At 28.7% G+C, this 26,297-nt stretch overlaps 1 protein-coding gene across 1 annotated transcript; it reads left to right on the top strand.

Moving 5' to 3' along the window:
• The first annotated feature begins 428 nt into the window (after positions 1 to 428).
• LOC142326172 (TWiK family of potassium channels protein 7) lies at positions 429 to 25,340 on the top strand. Its single transcript, XM_075368425.1, has 5 exons — positions 429 to 657; positions 7,062 to 7,313; positions 15,953 to 16,232; positions 19,953 to 20,270; positions 24,914 to 25,340. The coding sequence occupies exons 2-5, from the start codon at positions 7,149 to 7,151 to the stop codon at positions 25,249 to 25,251; spliced, it is 1,101 nt and encodes a 366-aa protein (XP_075224540.1). The 5' UTR covers positions 429 to 657; positions 7,062 to 7,148; the 3' UTR covers positions 25,252 to 25,340.
• The last annotated feature ends 957 nt before the right edge of the window (positions 25,341 to 26,297 follow it).

Raw genomic sequence — 26,297 nt, 5'->3', positions numbered from 1 at the left:
TGTAACAGTCACTTATAGTAGAATAGCTGAATTTTGTGTAGGAAAACGATATCAAAAGTTAAATCGTTTCCAAGAAAACAATAAAATAATGAATGTACTGCCTTACATTATAATATGTTCGGATTTATTTTTTTTTATTAAAACTTTTCTATTGTTTCTACGTTAAAAAACTAAACAAGAAAAGAATTTCTTTACTTTAAAATGAGGGTCGTGTGTTGTTTCCCTCGTAACTGGAAAACAAGTCGAAAACGAAACGAATCTATTCTAGAGCTATTGTGAATTTTTTTCCTATATACATGTGCGCGGGTGTATATGTGTTTGTATTTAGATCTTGTTTGACAGTGACGAAGAATTAGTTGTGTGTTAAAATGCTATTTATAAAGATATAGAACAGTTAAAGCGAGATCGCTAGTTTTCTCCGGTCGCGGCACTGCATCTCAGTTCTTCAAACGAATCGAAAGCGTTAATACATATGTAAATTTTTTTTCGAACGCTCGGGTAGTTAAGAGGATAAAAGTGCGCAGCTGATTTTTACAATGGAATTTCTTTTGTATTAATTCGGATATAAAAGAGATAAAATCTGTGATTATTACACAATTACGATTACAATAAGAAATAGCTATATTTTTTGTGAAAAAAGTTAACAGTTAAATCAAAGTATGTTATTGTTTATATTGCAAAGAAAGAACTAGACTTAAAAATAAATTTAAGTAGTATCAGTGTAACAAATAACTTTTTTTTCTTAAATTTTATTTTTTGTATTTATTTTTAGTAAAAATACGAACCCTTAAAAAACCGACATTTAAGGTAGCGTAAATAATATGTTTTCCATTGTTCAGTTTGCATAGAAATCTCCCTTGTTTCTATGTAAAATAAGGATTTTGATATTATTTTATCGCTAAAGTTGTTTGAAGGAAAAAAAATTACGATGAAAACAATTAGAAGACATAAATTTTGCAATAATAATCGTGTAAACCTTTTTCTTTTATGAAACTTTGAGATGAGTCTCGGTGTAACAAGAATATTATTCTTTTCATAATTCGTTCATTCGTGAACGTCAACTTCACAAATTCAGAAGTTAAATTGATGGCTTTTTAATTTTCGTTTAGAATCAAGCGTTTTTAAATTCTTATCAAATATATATATACAGAAATATGTATAGAGGTGTTATTTATTATTATATTTTTATGATTTCAATAATATTTTATTTTACCGTAATTATTTTCAATATTATTATTATAATTTATTACATAATAACATTAATAAAAATATTCCAGTTAGGATCGTGTGGAGTTATTTAATTTTATTAGTGAGGAAAACAAAACTGGTTTTTTTACTTTCTTGTACGAAGTAAAGGAAGTGATCGTGAAAAATGTCGGGTTTCAGATTTCAACGGAAATATCCATTTTGACCCCATTTTGACCCCCCTGAATCCATTTTGACTAGTTTCGGTATGACGTCTGTACGTACGTAGTTTATCTTGCATAACTCAAAAACGATTATTCGTAGGATGTTGACATTTTGGATTTAGGACTGTTGTAACATCTAGTTGTGAACCTCCCCTTTTGATTGCAATTGATTGGACCAAAAGTATCTAAAAAAGCCCAAAATCCAATTTTGGAATTTTGAAATTTTTCTTAACTGCAGTATTAAGTCCTCAGTAAGAGCTTTTCAACGATATATCACAAGTGATCTTATTTTTATTGATTCCAGAGTTACAGCTAAATAAAATTTTAATTAATGAAATATTTGGATCATACAAGGCAAGGCATATCGGTTTGAATCTAACTTTTTTTAAATTTAACTATACTGAGTCATTAATAATTAACCTCTGATTGTAAAAAAAGTTTTACAATAAATAATAATTCAATATTAATAATAAAAAAAATATATATGAAAAAATATCAAACGTTATTAATGAAATAAAATTTTATTACTTTTCAAATTTGAAAAATGTGTGTATCTAATTTAACAGGCGTGCAAGGAAGTCATGTAGTATCCATATCAGATTTTTAAGCTGGTGACACACTTCAAATGTTTTTGCCGTAACTTTGCTATTTATGAACGGATTTGAATAAACAAGCCGTTATTTTCTTCTTCCTAAAACGGTTTAACATTTTGTTGTAATAACATAACATTTAAATAAAACCAGCGGTTGCAAAGATATTAACAATTAAGAAATTTATATGGTCGCCATTTTGAAATAGATTGAGAGACCAGGTTCATTATTTTTATACAAGTAAACCTCTAGGTACCCTAATGGTAAATGAAATTTCAGCTAAATAAGATTAACCAAGAAATAAATGTATATGTTAAAAATAAAAATGGCAGATAGCCGGTAAACTAAGCGTTTCCGGATATATGTTTATATAAAGTTTTTTCTTTATTTCGATATGGAGGACCATTCCTTTTATTCTTGAAACGGTTTTTATAAACACTGTATATGTATTTCTATTTTAAATAGTTTACGTTCTGTTCTGAATCGATTGTAATCGACTGATTTAATGCTATTCTCCATTCTTTTCTGTTCTACGCTAAACTTTTTGACTTCAACATATTTATTACATTTCACGTCCTTTCACATCCACAATTATCTGTTTTATTTTGTTCAATATTTATGTTCCTCTACAGCTTTTTTAATCTACATATCCATCTAATACTATGTTAACTAAACTTGATTGACTTTATATATATGTCCCACCAATTTAGTTCGTCTCTTTATAAAATTCTGCCGTGTAAATTGTTCTACTATGTAATATTCATCATCCTTTTGCGACACTACTTTTCAAATTCTTTTTCTTTCAGGTTTCTCTTTGTTAATTTTTTATTACCAGCGCTGTATTCAATATAAATATTATCAAGAATCTTTTTAAACCTTTGATTAATTACCAAATTTTTTCTGCATGAAATTTTCTTCTTCTTCCTTCCACCAGTATTTTTTTAAAATCTGCATCTCCAATTCTTTATAATTTTACTATCTAAATAAGAAAACTGTCCTACTTCTGATATATTATGTACGCAAATCTTAATATCTAATTTTTTCGTAATCCTTCTTTCTGTCATATTTCATTCTTTGTTTTACTGTTATTTATATTCAAAATGAGCTTATCTCTTAAAAATAAATCGATCCCATACAGAATTTAATTTCTTCTTACTAAAAAGAACAATATCGTAAGAAAATCTTAAACCGTTTTATTTTTCTTTCCTTGGATAATTATTCAACTCTAAAACTTTTCCTTCGATTTTTGTATTTCTTCTTCTAAGTACAAGTTAAAAAGCAACGGGAACAAATTACATCCTTTTCTTACTCCTTTCTGAATCAGAGATTATCCTTCTTTTATCTTACAAGTGCTTCTTGATTTTAATGCGAATTATAAATAATTCTTCTTTCCTTATATAACGTCCGAATTTTCTTAAAATATAAAAAAATATTTTCCATTATATTATCAAATGCTTTTTCAAGAACTTCAAATGTCATATAGATTTTATTTTGCTTTTTAAGACTGTTTTATAAAAGTAATCTTATTTCTAGAATGACCTCTTTTAAAACCTTCTCCTGAATTACGTGCTCCTTCTGAATTACGATCCATTAAATTTAATTGTGAAAAAAGAATAGCTTATATGTATATATAACTATATCTGCTGTAAAAATGAAAAATGCATAAACAATTGCGATTAAAATTTTTATTTTTAAATTTGCATAGGTTTCTTGTTTTATTTTGATGAGAAATTTAATTCTGTTTTTTTATTTATTTTTTTAAATTATTATATTTTAGGCTCATGTCCATAATAGAAAATTAAATTTGGTGCCGATTTAATTTTTGAAAAAAATTAAAAAAAAAATCATTAGTCACTTACGGATGTGTCAAAAATAATTTAACACGTTCAGTGCTGAGCATTTGCAGGCGTGTGGTCTATGTATAAATGCAACTTGCTGATCATGCACATACGCGACTTTTATATTTCTACTGCTGGTGATACGCATGTTGATTTGGTGTCGTATGTTCGTGAATCAGAAAGGTTTTTATTTTGTAGTTGTGCAGTTCGTTCGATATATATATATATTATATTATTATTAGTTATTATATTATTTAATATATCCTTTACAATAAAATTTAAGTTAAATAAATATTTTTAATTTTTATTATTATTATTTTAAATAAAAATTAAAATATACAATGTATTATTTCATTATGTGCTTAAAACATAAATAGTAGTACAGTTACTTTACTTGTTTGTCAGATCTATTCTAAAACTTACAGAGGAATTTACGTAAAAACTAATTTTCAGGTCGTAAACAAGTCAGATGATAGATGAAATCAGATGAAAATAAATCGTAAATTAACCTAACTGATACAAAAGTAAAATAAAAAATGTTAAATCAATTATTGATATACGGAAAACATTGAGCATTTATTGCACGTAAATTTAACACAGACTTTTTATAAATAAAATCCACAAACTCGAAGAAATAAACTATTTTTAACTAATTAAAATATTAGAAAATTATTTAGCATAAGTTGCCATAAGAATACGATAAACTACGTGTACGAGTGAGTGCTCAGAATGGACGGTATAAACCCAGTGCTTTTCGTCTCCCGTGTACACGATGCGCTAGCGCGTGGTCATGTTTTTCGGATTTTTCAATGTTTTATGTACGAAGACATATATAAATGCTGATAATTAGTTTATTTAAGTGAATTAACAAAACAAAAAATAATTCAGCCTAGAGGATTAATACACCGATGAGAAACCAGCAATGAATGTATTTCTCGTTCGATGTTGTTTTATTGTATACAATTATTTCTAAACTATTAGTTGAAAGAAAAACTTAGTGCCAATTCAATTTTATGAGTTTATGAAAATGAGTATTTATATGATAACAATAAATTGTACTAATCCAAAATCAAACCAGAAATTAAAAAAATAAAATAAAAAATAAAACACGTAAATGACTTAACTGTAAAAAAATGACTACGATAGTTTTTTCTCGTTTCTCGTTGGAGGAGAAAAAGCTCTGCCAGTTTATCCATATTATTTTTAATATTAAAAACGATGTTTCCAAAATGACTGAGAGTTATTAAATTACTGAATTCATGCTGATTCGATTATGTATCTGTCCGATTTAAAGCAGTTTCTTTTTTTTGAGAGTAAAAAATTAAACTAATTTTTTAGTCACGTATTAGATTCTCATGTATTACTAACAACTGATATGTTGCGATATTGTTCTGATATTTTTTATCAGAACGAAAGTGGGTCAATTGTAACATGCGTATAATTTTTCTGAGACAGCTGAAATTTTAACTCCATTATTTTGACTTTATATCGACTTCTTCAGAAAGTTATTATGTGTTTTATTAAATTTAATGGCATCGTGTAATCTGGCGGTGACATGCGAGAACTCATTTTCACGCTAAAAGTAGCACTCTTTAGGTTTTTCTATCCTGAACTAAGAAATTTTATCAGGATAAGCTACACATAATTGGCATAGGTTTGACTTTTAATTTGGTATTAATATTTTCATAACGCCTAGATCACTTGAGGTTACAGATAGGAAGAAAAACGTCTAGGAATACTATAATTTATGACCGTAGACTACGTGAATCTACGTTAGAGCATCCTCAAAAGACTTGAAGAACAACTTATACGCTCGATTCAAAATTGAGTTCAACCTTCCAGAAATATGTTTGCTCTCAAATCGGTTTTTGATTGTCATCTTGCAATTGACTATCTAAATTTGAAAAATATTCAAATAGCTAACATGTTTAAAAAAACTGACAATATAGTTGTTTTTGATTCACGGCTTACACACAACTTAATTTAAAATATTTTATCATTTTATTTAAATATAATATTTTTTTATTTATTTAATTCAATGATTCTAACTGAAGCGCGCATACATACCGAATTTAATTCGAGTGGCTGTGGTGACAGTCGGCACTAACTAAACTAATGTAATTTAACAACTTAATAGAACAAATTTCGCTTGTACGGTCGGCAGAACGTAGCCGCGAGGCTTAACGCACCCGGCACCGAGTCAACCGGGCGATCGAGTTCGAGACCCAGTCAGACCGAGTTACTCTTTTACGCATTAAATATTATTCATTTATTTAATTCTACCGCTCGTCTGTGATCTCACAACATAACAGTAGTTACAGCATTTTTTGGGGTGGGGGTGTGATTTTGCAAAATATTTTTTTCAGATATTGCTATTTTTTAATTGTTAACAAATGTGCCTAAGAAAAATATGACTTTAATTAGGCGAAATCTCGCCTAATTAAAGTCTCTCTACAGCCTCACCCCCTTGACCTTTTAAGTTGAAAATTTAATGGCATCAATGCCTTATATGTAGAAGTAATCTAACCAAGTTTGGTCAAAATACGTCCAGTAGTTCTAGAGATATAAGATAATTTAGAGAGCAACACCGAACACCACCACGTACATACGAACATTAACATCCGGAAAAATTCCATTCGGTTTTTGGATTTTGGAGTTCCTTAGGTGACAAAACGTCAAGGTCCGGTGAAAACCGCATATGCCCAAATTGGACCGATTACAATATTTTCCCGTCTAAAGCTATAGCTCTACTATAGAGCTATCTAGGCGGGAAAGAAACGTGTAACTACGGCAATGCCAAAAAATGTAATTATGAAACTCCTGCTGAGCTTTGCTGTGCTAGGGCCAATGTAGTTCTCGAACAACTTTAGTATCCTCCTGATTTTATTAAAAATTTGATTTTGGGAACACGTATTTTTATCTAAACACGTAATTACTAAGAAAAAAACTATTTCCACTTTTTAAGTTTTGTACGCATATAGTGCAGGCGAAGACGTGACTGGGAATGCTAGTTTAAAGAATAATTTTAATAATTAATCCTAAGAATAATTAAGTAATTATCAACAAAAAAGCGATTAAATAAATTTAATTTAATTGTAATTGTATTCACAATGAATTAATTATTTTAATTACATTTAAAATAATTATACTTAAATGTAATTAAGTAAGAATAATTCTATAATTTTAGGGAAGTACGTTTTAAAATAAATTATAAGTTTTTACAGGTCGACGGTTGGAATTTTACGGCGAATCGAACCAATAGTTTATGTTCAAACGGTAGAAAGAATAAAACAAATAAATTAAAAAGTAATATGGGTGCAAAGAAAGAAGAAGACGAAGGCTTGATAAAAGTAGTACGATCATCGGATTCGAAAGAAAAAGAGAACAAAATCGGTTGGAAGAGAAGATTGAAAGCGGCGTTAAATCATTCTGGTTTATTATTAACACTAATGATTTACACGGCTGTAGGTGGTCTGGTAAGTAAATAAATAACATCTTTTATCTTTTTACCCTTCTACCAACTAACCGTTTATTTAATAGCCCTTAAAATAAAAAAAATTAAAAAAATATTTTTTCATTTTATCCTTCCATTAAACAATGTAATAGCAGTAATCAAACTTTTATAACTAGAGGTTCTTCCAATAAAATTTACTTATTCATTCCTTTTAGATATATTCTTTTGGTCATATTATGGGATTACCGCCATTATTTAACTTAAGAAAAATAAAAATCTAAATTATTGCCGATTGTAAAAACTGCAAAATCGGAAAGAAAAAAATTCATTCTGAAGGTAGTAGAGTTAAAAAACAAGTGTATTAAAGATAATGAATACATTATATCGTTTCATTACGTGTAATATAAAGCTTAACTTCTATTCAAAGCAAATTTATCATAATATGTATGTTTTAGTAGCCAAATTCGTTCCAGGCGTTTAATACATATTAAATACACGTAATAATTTTCACAATATTTATATTTCCGCTAGGATTATCATACTTGATTTAACTGTTATTTTCTACCCTTCCTAGCATTGTCACACAAATATCGTTGTTGACACGTTTCCGAGTAACTCCATTCTCAAAACTACTTTTAGCACTCGGTTAAAGAATGTTCACTAAGCATTAAGCTTAGGTTTAAAAACTTTTAATTTAAGTTATCCTTTTTAATATATGTAATGTTACTTTTTCCATTTTCACCCAGTCTTTTTCTACTTTTCTAATAACCTTGGTCAAAGAGTAATAATTTGTTTTATTCTTGATTTTCGCATGAGCCGGAATCATGTTATTTTCCTCACACTGTTTGTTAAACCAAATACTGGCTACCGACTTACATAATTTCGTAATATTAGATTCAAATTTCTTCGCATATTTACTCGCAAATTCCTTCAAATATTCTAGATGACAAAGTTAAAATTTTCATAATATTTTTTTTATTTTAGCTAGGATTATCATAATTGATTTGAATGTTATTTTCACCCTTCCTAGCACTGTAACAATAAAATTTGTAGTTCACGCATTTCGAAGTACCTCCATTCTCAAAACTACTTTTAGTATTAATGAGAATGTTAAACGGAAATGTTAAAAAAGAGTGCTAAAACTTTTGTATTCATGTATATTACACGTACGTAGTGTAAAATAATGTAATTTTTGGTGAGGGTACTGTGTAACTTACGAAAGATGTAACTCGGATAAAAGTTGTTTCCAATGAATAATTTCAATTGTAACGGATAACTTAGGTCCTAAATAAAGTATATTCCAAATTTCATTAAAATCGTAGGCGAGTCCATAATTATATATAATTACCCATATTTTATGCATGTTGCTTAATATGTACTTAAAAATGTATATTGTAATATTTTCTATTAATACTTTCAAAATTTGTACTTTAAATTACTCAGAATTGAATTTAATGCTATCATGGAGGTAAAAATTGATATTGTGGTTTATAATACTGGCTTCAATCATTGGTTTCAATTCTCAGACAGGGTCTGTAATTTTACAATGCAGATAAGGTTATTTTTCAACTCTCATTGTAATTTTCATTGCTAAAATACATATGTAAATATAAATTTACATCTAAGGTCATAAAAACAAAGGTAAATATATCTTAAGTATTGTTATCACACATTAATATTATAACAATTTTAATGTAGGTTGCATGAGAAACAAATCTTTTTTTAACTCTTTGATAATCATGTTTTTCTATAAAACTTATGAGTTGAAACTATGTTTACAGTAATGTTAATAATATCAAGTAAATGCTTAATTACCTGTAGATATTAGATATAACTTATGGTTCCAGTAGATACACAAAATAGATTTGGAATCAAGAAGAAACAAAAGTGATGGCTCGCTGCCAAATATAATTATACTGTATAAAAACAATAATAAAACTAATGAAATAGTTTTTTGCTTCTAATTTTAAGAAAATAATGAGAAATTAACTGTGCAAAACACAAACATAGATTTGGGCCAAAGTTCAATCACTTTTATAAATTTTTTATTATTCAACGTTTAAAATAATACAGAATAACCAGGTCACAATATTAATTTAACATTACCGATTAATAATTAATTATAACGTAATTCCTGCTAATAACAATATTTATTTTATAAAGTATTCCCCATGATATATGTTACATAACTTCCACAAATGTTTCATGTAGCGGTCAATTTGGTACACAGTTAACATAAAATAAGTACTGAAATCTATTACATTTAATATAATAACATTAAAAAATTAAAGTGTGACTAAGAACGTTTTTATACTTTACTGTATGTTATTTTTGTTGACAAACTAGTCAGAATGCAGTACTTATACTTAAAAATACTTAAAAAGCTTATTATATATTTTTTTTAAGTATCTTTCTTAAAACTAGACTTAGATTTGGTCTCTTTTACAACAGTACCAAGGTGATTAAAGTGAATAAATGAGCAAAACAGATCGCCTAATATCCCAAACCTGTAGGGTAGTACTATGCTATTGGTTTACATAAAATTTCCTGTTTTTTTACAGAGAAATTGTGGCAGTCAATTTTTAGAGATAAATTAAAATTTGTTCTTATACGAAGAGATAATAAGAAACTATCTGCAGTCAAACTAAAAAACTAAGTCTTGCCATACTCATTCAAAAGATGATATAACAAAGACATTTGATATTAGACTTTAATGTGGGCCCCACCAAAAAATACATATATTTTGTCGTAATATAATAAAATGTTAGTTATATGAAACTAACCTTATTGGAAACAAATTCTGTAATAGCACATGATGTTTTATACTCTGGTATTAGAGAAAATTTTAAGGAATCTAGGACATTACAAGTTGTAGATAAATAATTCTCGATACAAGAAACAAGTGAGGAACACTACCCAGTTCCTTAAAATAAGATTGACAATTATTTTCATTTACATTTAGAATTACTGCTTGTTTATCCTCTACTTAAACTGTGATGAAAATCAGGCCAATCGTATTATCCCAAACTGTATCTCATGATAAAAAATATCATGAACTATGTGATTAATCCAACTTTGAGAGGATACATAAAACTCTGAGATAGACTAACACTTATCCGGAATATCAATAAAATGTTTAAATTAGTGTAACCATTTGTTTAATAAATAGGTATCAATGAATTGTTGTTCTCCTTCTGTACAAACCAAATTGACCAACCATCAGTAAAGCATGCCTATCATTTAAAGAAAAAAGTTACTGTAATGCAAACTACTCTAAATCTTCCAACAGAAAGTGGAAGTAGGTTCATAGTTGCTCATATCTCTCTATTACCTTTTTTTTTATATAAAGAAATGATCTTTGTATATTAAAAAATAGACTTTAATAAATTAGAAATCACCTGCTCTTACAGCTATTGGATATGTAACGTTAGTACTATTTACAGGAGTATGTAGCTTGGTTTAAAAAATGAAATAGAAAAATAATCAAATCTTCCTAACTTTTTTTGTTTTTAAATCTATTATATTTTAAATGTCTTCAAGTTTAGTATGTAGTTAAAAATTAAAAAACAAAAATTACAAATGGAGATGTGGGTTGCTTATTTACTTTTTAATTTCTGTAATTAGTTGGATCAAGTTGGGTTATGTATACAATATATTAGTACAGAGGGATATGGATCTTGAAAAGATTGACTTTACAAAAAAATAAAAATTAAAAAATTAAAACTTTACAAAAAAAACAATAAAATCAGTCAAAAATTCACAACAAATCGTCAATCTCCAATTCATGTGCTTATCAGTTAAAGATAACTGTAATATACTTTTAAATACATTCTTTAACATTGGCTGCAGAAAGTATGGAAAATTGGTAAATGTATCTAAATACATTTTCACAAATAACTAATGTAAGCCAATTGCCCAGTAAAGCTCATACAGAATATAAAATCATATCCCATTCTTGCTATTCGTTTTGACTTCATGAGTTCCTGATCATTTGTTCCATTGGCCCCATCTTAGCGATTTTAACAATTCCTAAATTAACTGAACTCTATTTAATTTACATGAAAAAATTGGTTATCTGTTGTTGTCTTGATTTTTTCATTTCAGATTGTGTTTTTAAACAAATTAGATGTGGCATATGCCTATTATCCTTGTATTCCAACCATAATTTCTCATAGTCTTGAATTTTGTGTTCCAGCTGCTACATCTGGTATATCACATTTTTTTACAATGTCTAATATTATAGGTAGGTTTTTTGTATAAAGTTTTTTAGTAATGATATTAATCTGTATAGCTTTTGATTGTTCATTGCTGGAAATTACATACATTGATACATAACTAAGGACACGTGTGCTGTGATTATTGTATTTCTAATTAAAAGAGATATCTTCTTCTGATGAAGAACTTCTTGCTGAAATAAATAAATAAATTTATTTATTAATAAAAATGGCAGTTCTATTTTTTTTTTAAAGATAATCTTTATAATATCCAGAATTCTTTTAGTTAATTTTTAAAATTGGGTGAAAAGTTTTTGTGTCTGAATAAAGAAAAAAATTATACATCTTCAAAATTCTAAAAAAAAACACTTTTGTCATGTCGACAAAATTAAATCTTCTAGTTGTTAATAGTATAATAATGCTGTTGACGCAACTCAGAATTTAATTCAGTTATAAAATTTAATATTTTATTAAAATTTGCTGAAATGAAGCAAGTACAAATTATATAATTTCATGTAATTGTTTCCCATAAGAAAAGTTAATCAGCAATACTAGCCGAATCAAAGGAATAACCTATCATTCAGCTAGAATTTCTGATCTACTCTTCAGATGAACTTTCTTCTTTACTTTAGAATTTTTGATCACTCTTCAGATGAACTTCCTTCTTTACTTTCTCCAATAATAATAAAATGTCCTGAAAATTTGTTACATTCTTAGTAAATCCTCAGTACATGTGTGTCCTCTATTTGTGTATATATAAATGTGTATATAATTTGTATATAAATAAAGAAGAAAGCGCATATAAACAGAGGGTCAGAAATGTTTTATTAGTGAGTATCGGCTTGCAAAATTTTTTCTCACTGATTTGGCACCTTCAGTAAAATTAAGCCAATCTGTAATTATTGGTACCCAAATTAAAGGGTCAATCTAGTGGTTTTATATAAAATCTGATCTGAAAAACTGAAAAAAAAATATGTTCTCGAATAATTATATTTTTAATATTTTCAAGAAATTTTGGGTTAATGACAAAAGATTGGGGTCAAAAAATAATATTTTATGTTTGGCGTAAAATAACTTTGTTAAATGAGTAAAAACACAATCAAGTTTTAAACAAAACTTTTAGAGAATTTGATTCTGAGTAAAGTGTATGAATAAAGTCCACATAAAGTAATCGCCCAATGTACTTTTATGCACAAATGTTTCATTTGATTATCTCTTTTAATTTATAAGTAATGAGCAACTGTTGATTATATTTCAGCCACTCGTTTAATGTTTATATTCATAACTAGCTTTTTTTATATACTCATTGAAGCTAATTATACTTTATAAAAACTTACACCGAACCTGTAATATAATGCATAGTATACAACAACTTGGAAGCCGGGCATCTACAAAGGCATTTTTTATACTCATTCCTTGTGATTTATATATGGTGATAACACAGCTTAAACATACAGGAAATTGTTTCCGCCTGATGAAAACTTTGTCTGTAAATTCAAATTTAACACTTATTCTTTCAACTGTACGTTCTTCCTCAGAAAATAAAGTAATTGTTACTTGTTGAACATCATATTTATTGTTTTTTTTTTATACTTTTTACAATGCCTACAGTACCATTAAAAAATCCTTGAGATACATCAATATTTCTAGTCAACATGACTAGCACCAATTTTTATAGTAATGACCTTAGGAAGACCTCCAGTCTTAGAAAAATGTTCATCATCTGATTTTAAAGCTTTATTGATTATTTTCTCAAATAGGTTTCACAGTCTAATGAATCATAATCACCTAATTTAATTTTTTCAGAAGAGATGCATCTTAACAATTCAGTATTTAATGTTTCACACATGTAACAGGTTGCTAGAAGACATAACGTATCTATTGGTAGTTTATCGATGCAATTGCACAATTCAAGCAAATTCTTATAGTAGTCAGTATTTGTTGAAACAAATTTTCTAGAATTAAGTTTTTTAGATTGTCATTAAGTAACCAATTCTAATTTGAGATAGCACTTTTGAATATTCTAAATTGTTTTTTTGTTGCACATTGATAATCAATTCATCGTAATGGAAAAGAATCTTCCATAAATCGAAGGAACCAAATGATCCTAATTATTAGTTGTTTTCATCTGAAGTAATTTTGATGTAAGTTGGTTTGTCACGCACTGGTTGAAGTTGCAACAAATTTCCAAATAGTAAAATGTGTTGTTTTCCACACCAACCACCATCTTGTTCATCGAAAGTGTCAAACTTCACATAATCTAAGATTTAAATTAAAAAGATTCACATAAAAAGCGTTAAAATAATATATATTTATAATAATATATATATATATATATATGAAAGTTATGTTAGGTATTATCAAAATTTCATCAATAATGATTAAAGCATATTTATCAAGTTTCCTCATATTGATTTCAATGCCATGTCTGACAATGGTCTATATTTTTGATTAGCATCATGTTTTACAGGAAATTGAAAAAATCTATGGATTGTTAGTCTTTTGATGTTGTGCACAGCAAAACCAGTTGGAGCAGTTACAGAAACACTTTTATTCAATTATTGTTTAACCCAACACCTTATTGCATGGATAAGAAAACTTTTACCAATCCCTCCTTCACCACTAACAAAAAATCTTAAAATTTGATCATTATAGTTTTCTATGCATTTTGTTACTGTATCAAGTATACGTTTCTGATTTTCATTTAATTGCGCAAGAGTATTGTCCATCTTAAAATCTTCCAAGCTGTTGTCAATTTCTCTGTAATCTTTCATTGCTTCATCGGCCTCAATAGGGCATCATTCTAATGATTCATCAATTATTTCAGAGTCTTTTTCGTACTCTTCTAAATTTTATTTTGAAGAGTAATTCTATTGGTTAATTCTCTAAGAGCGAAATTCCATAGCGACTGCACAATGAAGTTGAGTTTTTAATATTGTCGAAATGATCTTGGGCAATATTGCTCTTCTCTCCTTTTTTCATTTTTGTAATGTATCTATTGATGATTTTGGTTTTATCACCACAAAATTGAATATCCATATTTCCTTCCCTTGCAAGTAATATTGATGGATAATAATCCATCAATATAATAATAATTAATGTATTCTTCACTTTCATTTCTTGGTAAATCATATAATCTAATTTTTGTTTACAAGGTTTTCCTGCTCGTAATGGAAAACACATCCCTCAAGACTATTAGTCTGAGGTTGTGGAAACCCAAATCTGCAAACTTTGATGAAACCTCTTGTCATTTTTTTATTACGTTGACAATAAGAATTATGATTATGTCTTTGATGCGTATTAACATGTCGGTTAATATTAGGAATATTAGGATATTAGAAATATCAAAACTTTATTGTATTTCTTTGGCTGATCGAAGGCCTCCCTGAACATTCTTCATGCACATTCATACACAAAACTAATCTACTTTAATGAATTTGTGTAGTAAAAAATACAATTTACCAAAAAATGACATAATTATACAAATATTATATATTGTAAATTTTGCAGAACATGTTTGAATAACCTGAGGTAAATTCTTTGTTCATGTAAAATAATATTATTATATTATGCACATTATATTATATTATTATTACAATGATAACTTAATATTTTAATAAAATAAAAAATTAAATTTAAAAAAATAAAACTGCAGTCTTTATTAAGAAAAAAACGTTTTATAAACACTTTTTGTAAGCCTAAAAATTTGAGAAGTAATATTTACTAATGATCTTTAAAAAAAAAATGTTTTATTAAATTTAAGAAAGCGTTTTGTACAATTCTGTTAAGGATTAGCATTAAAATGTCCCATATCTCTTCTTGATATCAAGACAGAACTTAATTTTTCCAAACAACAACTTCAAGAATGATTGATTTCATGTCAGATAATGTTCCTTTGTTAAAAATTGACCACATTTGCAAGAAGTCTCTAGGATACAAATTACAGTATTACTATAAAATAAAACTTCATTTAATTTATTATTATTGTATATCATTTTAATGACATCAATACAACTAAACTGAGAATGGATTATCAAACTGTGTTGTTCATCTTTTAAATAGTCATAGTTACTTATTTTAAGTTATAAATTATTTTATCAAATAGATTTTATAGTGCAAAGGAAACAGTCATAAAGGAATAGCTGGAATTTGATAACCATTAATTTGAACATCTATGTAGTTTATGCATCTATGTACACGCGCGCGCGCGCACACACACACACATACATACATGCACTCTCATCGACTTAACCTTCAGATTCTACAATAAGCTGGATAATTTTATTTTATTACACTGGGTAATTAACAGTCAATGGAGAATTAATTATAGATATGTGGAAGATATATTTCCCAAAAAGTGATAAATTCATTTCAGTAATTATTCTTATTGTTTTTATTGTGCTTAAAAAATATGTTTTATCTTTAAAATTAATAACTAGATTTTCAGGTGTTCTGTGAGCTGGAGTACCCAGTTGAACTGTCACGATTAAAATATCTTAAATCAGTTGTTAAATTGGAGAGAAATCAATTTATAATATCTGTTCAAGAAAATCAATGCACTGATACCAATTTGAGTATTAGATTAAAAAAATATGAATTAGCAGTACAAGAGGCAGCCAAATCTGGTGTGTTGGTACCATTTATTGAAGGAGTTGAAACAGAATCTTTGACAAAGTGGAACAACTTGCAAGCTGTATTTTTTGCATCTACAGTACTTACGACTATTGGTAAGTAAAACAAATCTAAAGTTGTTTGATGTAGATTATGTATTGATCAGGTCTTATTAACCAGCTATGAACTGTCTTTGCAATCTGATGGTTTACACTGATTGCTGACAATAACTGATGTAGTAACTAATCTTTTGTATAACCAAATGAATTACCTGTGAATTCTGTTAGTCAGTTTTTGATTTATATTTCCATACAAATGTTATTTTTAAATTCATATACTTCACAATGACAGACACTCAAGATAAAAAATTTGATATCCATAGATTCATGACATTTTTTATTTTTTATTGGCAGTTCTGGTTTAACAGTTTGTGGTTTAGCTCAAATATTTCATACTCAACACAATTCAGGGGATGGACAAGAATTTTCCTTAGGGAAGCCTGAGGCTGTTCTTGAGTAAATACTTAGTATTTGAAGGAAGCGTAATTAGTTGGATCATAAACCTAACTTAAGTCGGTTGATGAAAAATCATTATTCATTGATATAATACTTCTATCCTGGGTAAAGCTATCTCAATTTACTAAGAATTTGTAGATGGGATGGATGTCCATTGCTTCAAAGTCCTTGAAGCATTCCTTCTGGTAGGATTGTTCATCTCTTTTCCAAGAGAGGTACTACCTCTTTGATACATTTTCAATTTTTCTTTATTCACCCCTTTCCCTTGTCTTCTTTTTCTGCTTTTTATGTGTGAGTTTAAACTAATGCCTATAGGATTTAACTAAAACCATATTAAGATTATGGATACCTATTTAAGTCATTCGAGCCCTGTTGTTATTGCAGTTGGTGCAAAGGTCTACAACCAGTGTATAAATCATGATAAGTAATTTTGATACAATCTTTTTTTTTTGTGAAAATAACTGATGTTGAACAATGCTTGTAACATAGAACTTTGTTAAAAGTTTAATATCACCTGAATTGAAATGATACATAAGAATCAGCTAGAATATGGTTCAATACTATAGGGATTAAGCAAACAGAAAATTGATACAACCACTTCAAATGGACCTGAACTTTGGTTGGGAGTGATCAGTCTGATGTTATAAACCTGAAATTCGATGAAAACTACTTATTGAAAAGGTTAACTACCTATCAGTTTAAATATTGATCTTAATGAAAAAGTTTGATATTTTATCATAAATTAAAAACATCACTTAAATATCTAAGAAAAATCATTATTCAATGATATATTTCTTCTATCCTGGGTAAAGAAAACTCACTTTACCAAAGAGTTTTGGATGGGGGTAGATGACTATTTCTTCAAATTCCTTAAAGCATTCCTTTAGGTAGGTTTGTTCCTCTCTTTTCCAAGAGAGGTTCATTTTCCTGTTTTCCTTATTCATTCCTTTCCCCTTGTCTTCTCAATACTTTTTCTGCTTGAGCTACTGTGTGTACTTAAACTAATGCCCACAGGATATGACTGAAACCAGGCTAAGATTATAAATACCTATTTAAGTCATTAGAATCCTGGTGTTTTTGCAGTCTGGTGCAGAGGTCTATAACCTTTGTATAATCATTATAAATAATCTTATATTGAAAACAATACTTTACTATCTGAGAAATTGCTGATGACATATTGTATTCTACTGCACAATTTACACTTGCTGTGATCTGTTGGGGGTTTGGTAGGGGCAGATATTTTTATTTTCAGTTGTATAAAATATGGGTAACTTACTGATGTGTCAGACAAAAATTAATTCCTACTTAATAAGATTTAATTTATTAGATATCAGTCATAAGATTTTATTTATACATGTCTAACAATAACATCTACTTTCTTCAGATGCCATTTTTATATTCCAAAACTAAACTGACTTTTTGAAGGAGCCCCAAAATATTATTAAGTTTCAGATGGTAAAATGTGCAAGCATAATAGATATTTAATACTAATTGCAAGCATTCACTTCTATTAAGCAAAACAGTATGCTTTGATTCTGTTGCAAACCAAAATAAATTTGATCATCCTCTGCAACTAACAAGATATATATAAATTTCATAAAATGGACAACAGAATCTGATGTAAAAAATATTTTATGCTGCTGGTGTGCTGATGTAAAAAAAAACCTTGTTCCTAGATTATTTCTGTAATACCATTTAACAAAATATTGTTTTTATCATGCGTTAAACTGCATTTCTGTGTAGCGTATGCATTAAATACAATACACATACAGAGTGTAGTTAATAAAGTATAGAAACTCTTGAATAACAAAGTAGATGCATTAAAATGTAAAAGAATGAAACTTAGAAAATGTTCCTTTTCTTTTTCCAGTTTAGCCTCTGGTAATTACCTTTCAATAATACTTCAGAGGATGAATGAGAATGATATGTATGAGTGTAAATGAAGTGTAGTCTTGTACAGTGTCAGTTCGACCACTCCTGAGATGTGTGGTTAATTGAAACCCAACCACCAAACCGGTATCCATGATCTAGTATTCAAATCCATGTAAAAATAACTGACTTTACTAAGACTTGAAAACTGGAACTCTTGACTTCCAAATTAGCTGAATTGCAAAGACACGTTCACCACTAGACCAACCCGGTGGGTTTAGCAAATGTTCCTATTTTGAAACAATCTTTTTTTTTCAGTAAGAGAACACCATACTACATTTTTTCTGGTAGGAACATTTGTTAAATTTAATTTTTTTATGTTTAATATTTGAAAAGTTATTTAAGGGTACTCATATATTATGAACATTTTGCATAACATGTATTACATACTATGAACTACATATGAACAGATACATTTGTATGGACAAATGTATCTGTCTATACCTAATTTTACCTTATTTATAAACCTAATTTTACAAGTATTAATTTTTTCCTGAAGCATGTATGCTTCTTATTTAAATGATCTTGGGTTCAATTCTTTCAAAGTTTGCACTGTTATTCACCCCTTCATCACAAAAAATGAAGACTTTACAATAGAACATCTGACTATTGATGTTTAATAATTACATGAATAAGATTTATATAGTGAGTTTATTGAGGGGTTATTAATTTCTTATTGATTATTATGCTTCATACAAAAAGCATAATCATTTAACAATATTCAGGCCTATATGGTAATTAATACTAATTGAAAGTGCTTTACCCCTTCCTAAGGCATACAGATTCATTTCTATTTAACGAAAAACATGTATTCTCAAAAAAATATATAATCTTGACAAGGGAAAAAAATTCCTGCATTTTGAAAAAAGATAGAAAATTAAAGGATAACTCCATGAAAATATTTGAATTTGTTTTAATTCACTTGTAATTAAACTTTCATGTTTTTAGTGATCCTTATATGAGTGTGAAAAATAATTTAAAAAAATAAGTTTTTTTATTTTGATACAATAATGTATTATACAGATTGCATTAGAAATGGGTTGATATACTACTTCATGAATAAAAAAGGTACTGTTTAAACAACTGTCTGGATGGATCAAAGGAAATCATGATAAAACCTTAGTAGTAACTTATCTATTCAGGCTATATTCTGAAAAAATGGGGACCTTGCCTTATGGCAAGGTCCCCATATTCTTGGATAAATGCCTATTATTTCAATTTTCTGAGAAATTGAATGTTTTGGGTCTTTTATATGAAGCATCCTGCTTTCTTAATCCTGCTCTGAAATCTGACAGAGGAAAAAGGATACATGATGCCTTACTGTTTATTAGTTGTTTTCATTTAATTACATATATTTTATAACTTATGTAAATTATTTTGTTACGTGTCCAGGTTACGGCAATATAACACCAGTAACAACAGCTGGAAGATGGTTTTGTATATTGTTTGCTCTAGTCGGAATACCTTTGACATTAACAGTGATAGCTGATCTTGGTAGATTGATGGCCAGCACTTTACCTAATCTCCCTGAGGCACGCGGTGTATGGGGTTCACTTCTTTCAGCTATTGGAGCACTGATATTATTGGTAATATATTTAGCAGTTGGCGCTGCTCTTTTTATTACCTGGGAAGATGAATGGAATTTTTTTGAAGCATTTTATTTTTGTTTCATAACAATGACAACAATAGGATTTGGTGATTTAGTTCCCAGTAAGTATAATTTAAGACTATGAATTAAAAATGTTAAAATCAATCATGTATGCATAAGTTAGTTATGGTTTCATCTTCCTTCTTGCTACATTCAGATGTTATACAACGCATAAATTACACCTTTGAGATAGTTCTATTCAATAAGTGTAACTGCAGTGGTTATGGGTAACACTTACCCAAAGTTTATGAAAAGGAAGGCTTGTTCTTTTCCCTTTCAAAAGCATACACAATCAGATAATGACTGATCTAATACGTGAACAAAAGTACATGACAAAATCAATAAACTCTACCCTAAACTGTTACCAATTAGCTAGTAGGATGGTAAAAAACAAATAGATGACCCGCATGTGATGCTAATAGTCAGTGACAATGACTGATAATGGCTGGGTAGAATGTTGGTTTCTGTGACCTTTCTCTAAGCCAATAAACACATTACGATTCAGGAACACCTTCCTTATAGGCCAGATATTTGGTACTATTTGGCTTTTCTCTAAAGTTAAATCGATTAAAGGTATGTGTTTTTTTGAGTCAGTTAATGCAGTAAAGAAGAAAACAGTGATATGTAAAACAGATAACAGAAACTGACCTGTTACACACCTTCAAACAGTATACAAGAAGATAGCATTGGTGTGCAGGTGGAAATTGAGAGTGTCTGGGGGTAAAGGTATCCAAAAGTAATGGCCCATGTTTAGAAAACCAATCATCATAATCTCTTAAACGTAAGTCAATCAACAGGAAATATCTTCAAGATTTGTTTGGTATACTCAAGGTCAGCGGAATACACATGTGCAATCAAGCCAACTCATAATGCAATAGTCCCTTTCATTTTTTTGTTTCTGTATAGGGGTTTTCAGTACCCCAAATTCAAAAATTGTGTCTGTTAACTTTCCCACACATATGAAATGTTTCCTTATTACTAAATAACATCATATCAAGATAATTAACATTGTTTTTAAAGTTGTATATTACCTCTGCAGCAAACTAATATCATAGAGGGTGATCATTTGATTTAGTGTGATGAGTTGTAACTTGTACATTTGTAAACAGAGCCGCTTATGAAAAATGTTGTAAACAGTGGAATGTGAAATTTGCAAATCATAATTATCCTGCCTAATTGACTTTCTAGGATTGGCAGTGAATGCATTACATACATGATCCACCATCATCTTGTCACTAACTGAAACTTTTCGATGATTTCAAGTTCGTGAAACCAAGCTTCTAGTCTCTCTTAAACTCATATTCCACTGAAAAATAGACTTGGATATAGAAGGATCAATATTCCATCCAGTTTGTATATGACATTGAACATGTGTACCTGATTGAAACTGCACAAACCAAAACATAAACTGAACCTTCTGTGTGGGATCCACAACATCTCGATTGACTAATACTGACTACAACGGCATTGAGAGTCACTTGCCTGAGCATACATATTCCTCTGACCTTCAGAGTACACAGGACAAATCTTGGAGATATTTCCTGTTGATTGGCCTATGTTTAAGAGATTACAACTGGTATACTAAATATAGGCCTTTAGATTTTGGATACCTTTAACCCAGAACTCTATATATTAGAAAGGTGAGTTATTATATCAGTCTTTTTTTTATTTCGTGTTTGGCCTCCGGGAATTACCATTCAGGTATTACAGGTATTACTTCAGAGGATGAATGAGGATGATATGTATGAGTGTAAATGAAGTGTAGCCTTGTACAGTCTCAGTTCAACCATTGCTGAGATGTGTGGTTAATTGAAACCCAACCACCAAAGAACACCGGTATCCACGTTCTAGTATTCAAATCCATATAAAAGTAACTTTTCTAGGACTTGAACACTGGAATCAGTCTTGTAATTTAATAAACACACCTTTTATATACACTATTATATTTATATAAGTGGTAAGCATACTTCATATAAAATTCATTAGCAAGTAAAGGCAGTATAATGTACTGATTCTAGAGAGAGTTCATTAATTTGATACTTAAACCATATTTCACCGAGTCTTTCATGTGAGTTGATGTATGTGAGACGCAAAAGGGAAAGCGTAGAGTTAATGTTAAAAATTGTAATATTGTCGTGTGTTCATGTTTTGATCATGATATTGAGAGATGAACAATTTAAAATGTTTGTATAATAAGAATCTATTAAAGAATATAAGTAAAACTAGATAATATAATAGTATTAACAATAGTAATAATAATAAGCAATAATAATAATAATAAACAACTCACAATAATATTTAGAATAATGACAATAATAAATAAACAAATAATGATCATAGTAATCACAACCACAACAACCACAAGAATATAGTAATCACAACCACAAGAATAATATTGATGACAACAGCAAACAATAATAATGATAATGATAATAATATTAATAAATGTCAATAATAATAGTAAACAATGATTACATACACACACCTGTGATTAATAAACACACCTACAGAATTTAAAGTAATATACAGAATTTAAAGGGTTTACAGTAAAGTAATTTACAGAATTTTTTACATTTATGTGCAGAATTTAGAGTAATTATCAGGATTTATTCACAGGTAAATAAATAATGAAAGCAGAATTCAGTCCCATTGACGAAAGACATTAGCATGATCGCTAGTCTTAACACTTTTAACCATTAGTCTTGTATTAACAACAATAGTGCAACAGATAAGACAAGTATACATTTTTTCACTGCAAATACCTTTTCAGTTAAGAAATAAAACTAACCTAACAGTTTATGAGTGAAGTTTAGTACATTATCTCTTTCACTTATAGTCTTATAATAACTCATTGAACCATTTCTCATTTTCGTGTACTGAAATTACTTGTGACATCATATTAATTGCGTTGAATTTAATTCACTAGAAATTCGCTTCTTCACGGACCTTCTCACAGAATACTCTCGCAGAATGACATCATTATATAAACTTAGATAATTTTGTAAAATTGATTTTTAACTGGTCTTCCCCGGAGTATTTATACTCCTATCTCCTTTACCTGCCGACCAGACCCAACTGGAAGCATGGGAATTGATTGACTGCCCTCACATTTTCCCATGAAATCCCAAACCTTGGACCAGTAACTCTTATCATGGCACAAGTCTGTTCAGGTGTGTCAGTAGACCATATTACAAAAGACCATTGTTAAACGAACTTGTTACCGTTACTAAAAGGGTTTCTTTTAGCCCCTTTTTGGATTCCTCCTATTATTATATTTTCTACTACTTCTTAATTGGTGGGAATCTATTACTCAGGTCTGTTGTACCGTTCTTGTTACAATATTCTTTCTAAAGAGTTAGCATCAAAATATACATTAGTATCATTATATCAATAGCTAAGTTTACATTTCTGATTACAGAATTGTATAGATAAATAGTATTGCAATTCTTACTATCTAACATTACTCTATTAGAAAATAAACTTTTATGTTTCTGTTCTTACTTTCTTAATTTAAATCTACCTCATCATGAATGTAGATATTTCCTTTTTTGATGGAACAATACTAGAAAATTCTCAATTATTATTTAACCATTCTTACATTACATCATATTACCACAACTGAACTTATATTCTTTTATCAGGTGCACCATTATGAAAATTCTGTTATTATTATTTTTAGATTTTCAACTTCTAAAACATATTTATTTTTTTTTACATTACTATTTTTTTCAGTTAACTTAAATTAACAACTTAATTATGAGAACATTAAACATTTATATTTTCTTTTTTCCTCCGCTTTTTCCTTTTTTTCTCACTTTAATATATTAAAATATTAAAAGTAATTTAATATTGTAACAAAATATAGTAGAACTAAAATGCATCAGTCATTGTATGATTGTTGTAATGGAAAAACAATAGCAACAATGGAAATTATTATTACATTATTATTATTTTATTACATTATTATTATTGCATTCCCTGTGATAGCATTTGTATTTTTCATCCAAGGTTTCAGGTTTTCAGGTTTAAGTTCCTGCCAAGCATGGAATTTTTCATGTGTTATAAAATTTATTATTTACATCACAGTAACTATTTGTAGGCATCAGTCTGTTGTCGATTTATAAATGAATGAAGAAATATTACATGCATGCATTTTCTTATAATATTGTATGTATGTTAAATTCCATAGCCATAATGGTGTTGTAGATGACCTGACACAAGACCAAGTAAGTCATAAAGAGAGCTTAATCATAAGAATAACAAGCATTTCTTGCTAGGATTACTTAGGAGAGTGAGAAATGAAATGGTCCTGGTTACCTTTTTTAAACAGCCAAATAAACACTAGTTGTCATATCTGCATGCCAAACCCAGTGAAAAACAGGTAATATTAAGCCACAGACTTGAGAGCTTCACTCTTTTAGTCATAGGAAGTGGCTATATAATGAGCATCATTATCATTAACATCAAAGAAAGAAACTCTGACTAGTGCCATTTGTATTTCAGGAGCTTTCTTTATATGCTTTACAGCCGTAAGATGTGAGAAATTGTGTAAAGCAACACACAATCCTCTTTTATAGTAGTTCATATAGTAGTTCACAATTCTCTCAGTAGGCGAAGTTGTATTAATTTAATTTTTTTAATAATATTTAATCACTATTTTTAATGACAGTGAAGTGTATTTATGAGTAACTGATTATTGTTTCAGAAACACCAAAGTATATGCTACTATGCACATTATACATATTGGTAGGTTTAGGTCTGACTTCGACGATAATAGAATTGGTCAGACAACAATACGCTCGTTCATGGAAACGCATTCAAGCGCTGGCAGAGACTCTTGGACGTATCGCTGCCGAACAAAACGCGGGTGACGTTCAAGGTGAACTGAGGAAAGTTTTAGCCGTACTCACATTACCGAAAGTAAAACAAGGAAAAACAAAAGATTGGGAAAAGGCGGTTAAAGAACTAGTAAAAGAAATCAACAACAAACCGAAACCGAAACCATCTGTCGTACAAATAATTATTTACGAGTCCTCTGTATAATTACGATTTATAATCGCTATTATATTGATTTTATTATTTCTGGATAATAATGAGTAATAATTTATATAATAAATTATCACTGGCTTAAATCTTCTGCTTATTAAATTTTAAAATCTATAAACCGAAAACTATAAACCGTACTTTACAGAGATTGTTTGGCAAAGTAATTGTTTAAAAACATTGAAACTTTTGTTACAAACTTTAGCCTAGATTTTATAGGATAATTTTTTATTAGTCTATATTTTATAACTGGGAATTTTTAATGTACCATCATATAGATTAAACTTTCTTCCTAGGTTAATCAGATCAGTTAATATATTTTAATACTGAGCGAGATAAACTTAACTGTTTGTTAGAAAACCCTGACGGTTATGTAGAGTATGTCAATCTGTAACTTCTTTGTTACCGGGGTTAATATATTGTATTTTATTTATTTATTTTTTGATAGCGATATTTATTTTATTTACTAAGTCATTGTTTACAAAATTCAATGCAAAAATTTAGATCATAAAATATTTGAATGTATAACATACATTCATCATTCAAAAAGAAAGTTCTAGTGTAGAGAACAAGAATAGTTATAAAATTAAACATTAAGTTAACAATAAAATATAAATACTGCATATGATTACGTCTACAATGAAAAAAGAAGCAACTTTACGATGATAATAATAAAGATAAAAAAATGTAATATAACATATATAAATCATAAAATTCTTCAGATCATTAATAGAGGTTTACATAGGATTCCTCTATGAATATCAATAGAATTAAAGGATATTAATGCATTAATGGGCGAAAAATCTTTTTTTCGTTTAAATGTTAGTCAACGAATTGTAATAATTTAAGATGAAGTGCTTTCTTATTTTGTTATGTGTTAACCAACTGTGCTGTGTTGCCAGAGGCCAGAAGTCTCTTTTAACACCTGGCCGCCTATTTAAACGCGTTCATGTATGTAGCTATTCTATTCAATTACAAAAGATTTACTCGTTTCCACCATACTTAATACACGATGTAGTTGATGTGAACTACTCACTCAAACAGTA

The sequence above is a fragment of the Lycorma delicatula genome, chromosome 6, assembly GCF_047948215.1.
Source record: "Lycorma delicatula isolate Av1 chromosome 6, ASM4794821v1, whole genome shotgun sequence".
Classification (NCBI taxonomy): Eukaryota; Metazoa; Arthropoda; class Insecta; order Hemiptera; family Fulgoridae; genus Lycorma; species Lycorma delicatula.
The sequence above is the reverse complement of the archived record's forward strand: the minus strand, read 5'-3'. Positions and strand labels throughout refer to the sequence as shown.

Bases quoted from the DNA above. Each gene is read 5' to 3' on its own strand.
- LOC142326172 (XM_075368425.1), top strand. From the start codon at position 7,149: ATGGGTGCAAAGAAAGAAGAAGACGAAGGCTTGATAAAAGTAGTACGA. The intron at 7,314-15,952 runs GTAAGTAAATAA...CTAGATTTTCAG, and splicing joins ACACGGCTGTAGGTGGTCTG to GTGTTCTGTGAGCTGGAGTA. The intron at 20,271-24,913 runs GTAAGTATAATT...TTATTGTTTCAG, and splicing joins ATTTGGTGATTTAGTTCCCA to AAACACCAAAGTATATGCTA.